Below are 7407 nucleotides of genomic sequence, written 5' to 3'. Positions count from 1 at the left end.
AACCAGCCAATCCAGGAGTTGCTTCACAAGCACTCGGCTGACCTTGTGGTGGGATAGTGACCTCCATCAGGGAGGCAGGCCGGTCGCAACAGACACACTTAAACTTTCACTTTTCTTTTGTTTGCTGGTCAGGCCTTGAGATACTGGACTAGTACTGCCAGTCAGCTGAGCTCTGGTAACTGTCCAAGATGCTCTTGGCCAGCAGCAGGTGTGAGGCAATGGATGTTAGCCAAATCCCTTTCGTTTTGGGCTAAACAAAGCTGCCTTATGTATGTTGCAGGGCAAGAGTACCTCTATGAGAGGTGACCCGAGATCTGCTGAGGGGCGGTAATTTGTTAATCTGTGATAATGTGCCTGAACCATAATATATCCCACTGCCCTCGGGCTGTGCAGAGGAGTCTGTCTGTTTGAAAGATCGTATTTCCTTGCTCCAGCGCCCTGGAGGGAAAGTGTAACTCTGAAAGAAGAGCCCTGCGCTGTGAGGGCGCAGGTCTTGAGAGCTGGTGGGGACTCATCTCCCTGCTCCTCCACAGGCGCTCTGGATGCTGGACCCCAAGGACATCGGCGAGTGGCAGCACGAGGAGTTCTACCGCTTCATAGCGCAGGCTTACGACAAGCCTCGCTACGTCCTGCACTATAAGACCGACGCTCCCCTCAACATCCGCAGCATCTTCTACGTGCCTGAGCAAGTACGTGCCCTTCTGTCCAGGGAGCAGTGGGACATCTGCCCAGTTGCTCTGAGGAGGAGAGAATAGGAGAGCTCCTTAGGGAAAGGAGGCAGCTAAGGCTGCAGAATGGCAAGGAGGAATATCCAGTGTGGCATCTCTGCAGTGGGCTGGGTGCCACAGGATAATGATGGGGGTATGGAGCCACGACAGGAGCAGGGAGATGGCTCAGGAAGGTCCCTAGGGAAGACAGCCAAGATTTCAGCTCTCATTGGGTTCAGCACTGGTAGTGAAGACTGGGAGCTGGTGCAGCCACAAAGATACTGCAGCATAGTGTGCAGCTGGGCACCCTGCAGAGTGCTGGTGTTACCCTTCTGTCTCTTGTTCCTGCAGAAACCGTCCATGTTCGATATCAGCAGGGAACTGGGCTCCAGCGTTGCCCTCTACAGCCGCAAAATTCTCATCCAAACCAAAGCTGCAGACATCCTGCCTAAATGGCTGCGTTTTCTGAGAGGTGTGTGCTGGGACCAGGAATAGCGGGCTGTGGGCCGTGGCTTCCACAGGGGGTGAGGCGAGTGGCTGCCTTCCTGAGCCTGGCACTCGTGTTTGCCTTGCTGTTCAAGGGTTGCTTTGTGTTCCAGGTGTTGTGGACAGTGAGGATATACCCCTGAACCTCAGCAGGGAGCTGCTGCAGGAGAGTGCCCTTATCAGGTAAGCAAGAGGTAGATCCTGTGGACTGCTGAGGCTCCTCCGGCTTCTTGCTGGTTGAGGAGGGGACATTGTGGGATAGTTAGAAGGGCTTGGAGGAACCTGGCACATAAGCTGCAGCATTTCCATCCTTGAGAATTTCTGTAGTCTATAAAGCGAGGTCTCAGCCATGTTGATCACATCTTGAGATATGGGAGCAGTGTCCTGTGTCATACAATCTGCTGCCACCTGCGTGGGCCACATGCCCCTCGTGCCCTAGGCTGCCTTTCGGTATCTCGGGTCTACAGCAATAACAGTGGATTTGCTATTTAAAGTGTCTGGTCTGCACCACCAAGTGGTTTGGAAAACAAAGCCAAACAGTAAGTCAGCTGTCAATACTAGGAATCTGTGCCGTACTTTAGTGTCACCATTATTTATGTGTAGATCTTCAAACAGCACCTTGTGCTTGTCGCCTCCAGACTTCCTTCAAAGCTCTGCTGTGCTCGCACACACATTTGTCAAAAACTGAGTGCCAGCCAGCAGGGTTTTCATTTGGTGCTGAGGCCCAGTGAAGCTGACTGCCGGCAGGCCAGGCTCCTCTAAGAACCCCTTAGATCTGGCTTTTGTTTTTCCTTCAAGTCCCCTCTCAAACATCTGCCACTGTTGGAACTTGAAGGAAGTATAAGAGTAGGCTCTTATTCCTTAGCATTGGCGCTGTTACCTTGTTAGGTTTGATGGCTAACTTTGTATTCTACGGCTGGTGGAATGCCTCTACCTTCACTATAGTCACCGAATTAACCCCATCACTTCACAGTGGATTTTCAGGCCTTCAGAAAGGGTTCCTCCAATTGTAACCCTTTTATAGCCGCTTCCTTCCCATGTTTAAGGGTGGCTGTGGGAGTGAGGCAGATGCCCTGTGCACAGTTGGTTATGTACTGCAGCATCACTGGCTCATGAGTTACTCAAGGTTTGAGCTTCAGCAGTACATTTGTACCACAGCTCTAGCTATCTCTCCAGCTCAAGAGCTGCTCTTGACAGATACAAAGAACAGATGTAGAGCCATGAGGGAAAGGAGACAGTGGACCTAGAGTTTTTTCTTCATCCTCATATTTGCAAATGTATCACTAAAACACTGCACAGGGAGAGGGATGTTCACCTAAAATCTCTTGTCTTGGTCTAGCAGCTATCTTTAAAAAGGCTTGTTCCTGCTGCAGGAAGCTCCGAGATGTTTTGCAGAAGAGGTTGATCAAGTTCTTCATTGACCAGAGCAAGAAGGATCCTGAGAAGTATGCCAAATTCTTTGAGGACTACGGAGTATTCATGAGAGAGGGGATTGTCACGATAGCAGAGCAGGATGTCAAGGTACCAGGAGTCCTGAAGCGCTGCAGCTGATGGGAAAGATTACTGACTCCTACTGTGACCTGGAATGAGGGGGGCTGCTACTTCTCTGTGAATCTTACACACCCGTAACTTGTGTTCCTGGGTCTAACAAGACCTACAGATTCTCTAGTGCCCAAACTCTCACTCTTTCTGACTGGGTGCTGCTTCCCACTTAATTCGAGACACCGCAGGGTCTCTGTACGCACATTGTGTTGTCAGCCCTCCCTGGTACAATATGAACTACAACAGGCAATAAAGTAGGGCTTTCCCCTACTGTTGTCCTCTGCCTGGATTCCCATTTTCAGGAGCGCTTGACCTACATCCTGTCTAGATCACTTTTCTGTCTCCTTAGTATCTGGAGCAGGAAAGAAGGAACTCAGAATCCCCTGAGCCTTTTTGCAAACAGGCCTGCATGCTACAAAGGGAATTCTTGGGGATGGAAGTGGTCAGGTAGAGCTATAGTCGCCTGCCCTCAGCTCACAGGAGCACATTTCTTCCAGGAGGACATAGCAAAGTTGCTACGTTATGAGTCGTCCGCCCTGCCCGCAGGCCAGCTGACCAGCCTGACTGACTATGCCTCCCGCATGAAGGCAGGGAGCAGAAACATCTACTACTTGTGCGCACCCAACCGGCACCTGGCCGAGCACTCCCCGTACTTTGAGGCCATGAAGAAAAAGGACATGGAGGTGGGTGAGCAGTGCGCCATGGCCAGGGGAACACCCTGAGCTACTACATCAGTGGTCAGGGCTCACCTGGATCTCAGAGCTGAGCAGGGCAGCGAGGCCTGTGACAGACCCCGCCACTGCGGTGTCTTTGCCCAGGCTCCCTCTGTCTCCACTGAGACAGGCTACTGCGGCGTGAGGCGAGGAAGGACCTGTCACACACTCTGTGCAGCGGGTTAGTGCTCGTGCAGACATCTAGTTCTGACATCTGTTTAATACCTTCGCTGAACCCCAGAGCAGGAGCCTGGGAGCTGCTCTGCAGGGCTGATAATGGTGTTATCAGTGTCCTCTGCGGGCAGATGGCCCTTTCAGGACTGGAGTCAGTGCTGGTTCTTATTTTCCATGGGGCAGCAGGACTTGTTCAGCTGCAGACCTGCCACCCATGGTAACAAAGCCCTCCAAGGGTTTGCTTTCATTTGGGGCCCTGAACGATAGTCATCATGGGGTTGAACCTGCTAGTTTCCCTTGTGAAGTTCTCCCTGTTTGGTGCGGAGTTGCCTTGGGAAGGAGGAAATGCTGTTACATCCCAAACAATGTGTTATTGTCCCTTTTTTGGCACAGGTCCTGTTCTGCTATGAGCAATTTGATGAGCTGACACTCTTGCACCTTCGGGAGTTTGACAAGAAGAAGCTGATCTCGGTGGAGACAGATATTGTTGTCGATCACTATAAGGAAGAGAAGTTTGAGGAGAGCCACCCAGGTATTGTGAGGCTCCCCTGGCCCTTCCTGCTGCGTGCAGTCCTGCCGCCCTGTGCCAGCCAGTGAGGGTGCACCTCCTCCAGCGCTCTTGCAGCTGCTGAGCGTGTGAGCAAGAGCACTCCTTTCCGTCCTGCCATTCTCGTGCTCTGAGGCAACTTGCAGTTCTTGCAGATCCCTTTCATCCCATGTGATCAAAGTTTAAGCGATTTGCTAATTTAAACAGACGGCATGTGATATGTGGATTTTCCGTGATTTGAGTTTTAACAACACGCACACATCTGATGCCCTGACAGAGGTGGGCAGGCACTCTCTGGGTACGGCACGGTCTGGGATGAGGGCATATACGTAGGTGTGTGCTGAGCGGTGCTGTCTTCCCATTTCCACAAGAGCGCAGGTGAAAGGTGAAATGGACTGAGCTCAGGAGTAAAGCTCACTGTCCGTTGGCACGCTATAGATGCACGCTCAGATATGCCCTCGTTCCCTTGCCAGCTGCAGAACGTCTGACAGAGAAAGAGGCTGAGGATCTGATGGCCTGGATGAGAAATGCTTTAGGCTCTCGAGTCACTGGCGTTAAGGTAGGTATTCTGTGCCTGGGTAACTGAGTACAGGAGATCCATGGAGGTAATAATCTAGGGAAAAAAGATGGTGGTTGATTGGGGATCTGCTGCCACAGATTTTTCTTTGGACCCTGAGAGAAATCATTCTTCTCTGTGCCTCCTTTCTGTAAATGGTATGAATGCTGGCATTTGTCATTTGGATGGTCAGCATGGCAGTGGAAGAACCACATCTTAATGAGCGAAGCCCATTCTACTAGTTCTTGCTCAGGTTACCAGAAGAACAGGCTGGTGACTGTCTTGCCTGTGGACCAGTGGGGCCATTTGGGCCCCCAGCTTTCCTGCTGGTCTAGGCAGCTCCTGTGGGGTCGGGACGAATCATGCGGGGGCTTGGTGTGGATCTGTGCTGAGGAGACCCCGAGTCCTTGAACATCCCCCACCTCTAACCCATGTGCATTTTCCATCTCAGCACTGATTGCTGTTTTTGCGACAGGTGACTACGCGGCTGGACACCCACCCCGCCATGATCACTGTGCTTGAGATGGGGGCTGCCCGCCACTTTCTTCGCATGCAGCAGCTGGCCAAGACCCAAGAGGAACGTGCCCAGCTCCTGCAGCCCACCCTGGAGATCAACACAGGGTAAGGGGGAGCAATACCAGTGCTAAGCCTGGGGCACTGCGGTCTTGCTGGGGTGAAGGCAGAGAAGAAGCAATGTAAGGCTCCCAATTAGCAGGGCCCGCCCCGTTAAGCACCGCGTGTGCCACAGATCCTTGGTCTGTGAGGCTGCATGGCACAGTTGACATGAGCCGCCTACACACACTGTGTCCAGCCCTCTGAGGACAATGGGGGTTACAGGGACAGGATGGGAGAGAAGAGAGAAGCCCCCAGAACAGGATCAAGGAAGTTGGAGCTATGTTGGCCTTTAGGTAGAACGTTTTTTGTCCCAGCTTGGCTTAGCTGCTCATTCTGGAAATAAATTTCTCATTGTGTCCAAAAATACCAAGTGTCAGTGTTGATCTCTCTCACTCTTACAGGCATGCTCTGATTAAGAAGCTTAACGAGCTGAAGGACAGTCAGCCTGATCTGGCCCAGCTATTGCTTGATCAGGTGAGAGCCAGGCCTTCTCCAGAAGCGGCACCATCCTCCCCAGAACCAGCTCGCAGACCACGTGTGTCAGGGAAACAGGGTGAAGCCCTTGTAGCGGGCAGGAATCGCATCCTTCTGTGGTCCCACTTGGGGTATTTCTGGTACTTGTGGTCCATGTGTTTTCCTACCAGACAGCCTAGAAGACATGCTTGGTCTCAGCATGCAAGTCCTGGAGAGTGACATTCACTTTCTCCCCAGCTCTCATCCAGCTTGCTCTTGCTTATTTAATGCTTTCTCCACTTTTTCAGATTTATGAGAATGCCATGATAGCAGCAGGACTGAATGAGGATCCCAGACCAATGGTGAGCCGGCTGAACGAACTCCTCACCAAAATCCTGGAGAAAAACTGAGCCCCGGAAGACTGAAGGATGAACTCTGTGCTGATCTCTCTTTCCTCAAGTGCAGTCGCTCTGTCAGCTATTGCAGCATCTGCTTGCAGGGACTGTGCAGCGAGGGGTTCACGTGGCAGTGGGCCAGGGAGAATGCAGGGGACTTCCAACCCTCGCTGCACAGGGAGGAACCAGTTGTAATTATTAGATCATGTGTCATCAACCTGTTCAAAGTGCGATGTTCTTAGTGGGAACAAAATCCTGAGGTTGCTGCTAAAACAATATGCCCAAATTTCTGACACAAACCTGAAGAGCCTTATTTCATACTGTCTCTAGAAATGGCCTTTCCCAAAGCAGATACTGGCAGCAAGATTCCCCGTTGGGTCTGTGAATACACTTCCCCATCCACTGAATCCCTGTGCACCATTGTGCTCCAAACCAGCACTGACAGAATTAATTAATTTGTTAAGAAACCTCCATCTCTGACCAGGCAGGAGGAGCTTGCTGGCATGGAGATAGATTGGTGCCATTAGCAGACACAGATACTGTTGGTGGAACATGTCCGTACCATCCCATGGCAGAAAAGATCACCGAGCTGCTGGATAATTGAGTTCATCCTGGTCTTGCTGTGGAGAGAGGGAAGTAACTGGGAAGCAGCTTTCCAGCGTGTAGGTTTCTGGAGAGTCTCAGGGTTTTTGCCTCTTCTGTGGGATAAACTGAATGTCTAGCTGATCTGTATTTATGATAAATAAACTCCTCTTCTTTTCCAGACCCCTGCACTCTTCTCTCTTCGCCTTACTGTGTTGGTCTATGTGTCTTCCAGCTGGTGATTTGTTGGTTCTTCTCTCTTCAGATGCTGCTTGATTCTTCAGGGCATCGAGCACTGGCCAGTGGTGGGAAGAGAGGGCTGTGAAAACAGTAGGTAGTCGCAGAGGGTGTGGAGGGAAAACAGGAGAATCTGCAGCCATGAACTCTGTTAGCCGTGTCTTTGAAAATGGAGTTTAGCCCTTTGAATCCTTTCTAAGGAGCAATGGCTGTTCAACAGAAGAGGCCTTTGTAACAGGAAATGCCGCACTAGATTTCCTTCTGTGTGTCTGGTTTACACCATGCAAACTGGTTTAGAAGAATTCTTTCTCCTGCTCAGTGGGGGCTTTGAGACAGCTGTGATGTTTGTTTAGCTTATCTTTAAATTGCTGGATCAAGTTTCTGGAACTGGATTTGTTTA

At 51.2% G+C, this 7407-nt stretch overlaps 1 protein-coding gene across 1 annotated transcript in view; it reads left to right on the top strand.

Annotated features, from left to right (window-relative positions):
• TRAP1 (TNF receptor-associated protein 1) overlaps nucleotides 1-6675 on the top strand; it is a gene marked incomplete at its 5' end in the record, with an annotated part of 21154 nt that extends 14479 nt beyond the window's left edge. Inside the window, 10 exons of the mRNA XM_009579388.1 lie at nucleotides 534-689; nucleotides 1059-1179; nucleotides 1307-1376; nucleotides 2567-2714; nucleotides 3233-3418; nucleotides 4016-4154; nucleotides 4643-4728; nucleotides 5201-5346; nucleotides 5742-5814; nucleotides 6102-6675. Coding sequence (XP_009577683.1) covers nucleotides 534-689; nucleotides 1059-1179; nucleotides 1307-1376; nucleotides 2567-2714; nucleotides 3233-3418; nucleotides 4016-4154; nucleotides 4643-4728; nucleotides 5201-5346; nucleotides 5742-5814; nucleotides 6102-6203 — 1227 coding nt within the window. The remainder of the gene's footprint in view (nucleotides 1-533; nucleotides 690-1058; nucleotides 1180-1306; nucleotides 1377-2566; nucleotides 2715-3232; nucleotides 3419-4015; nucleotides 4155-4642; nucleotides 4729-5200; nucleotides 5347-5741; nucleotides 5815-6101) is intronic.
• Nucleotides 6676-7407: the final 732 nt, after the last annotated feature.

The sequence above is a fragment of the Fulmarus glacialis genome, unplaced genomic scaffold (genome assembly GCF_000690835.1).
Source record: "Fulmarus glacialis isolate BGI_N327 unplaced genomic scaffold, ASM69083v1 scaffold28066, whole genome shotgun sequence".
Lineage (NCBI taxonomy): Eukaryota > Metazoa > Chordata > Aves > Procellariiformes > Procellariidae > Fulmarus > Fulmarus glacialis.
Note: the sequence above shows the minus strand (reverse complement) of the source record. Positions and strands in the feature narration are given on the sequence as shown.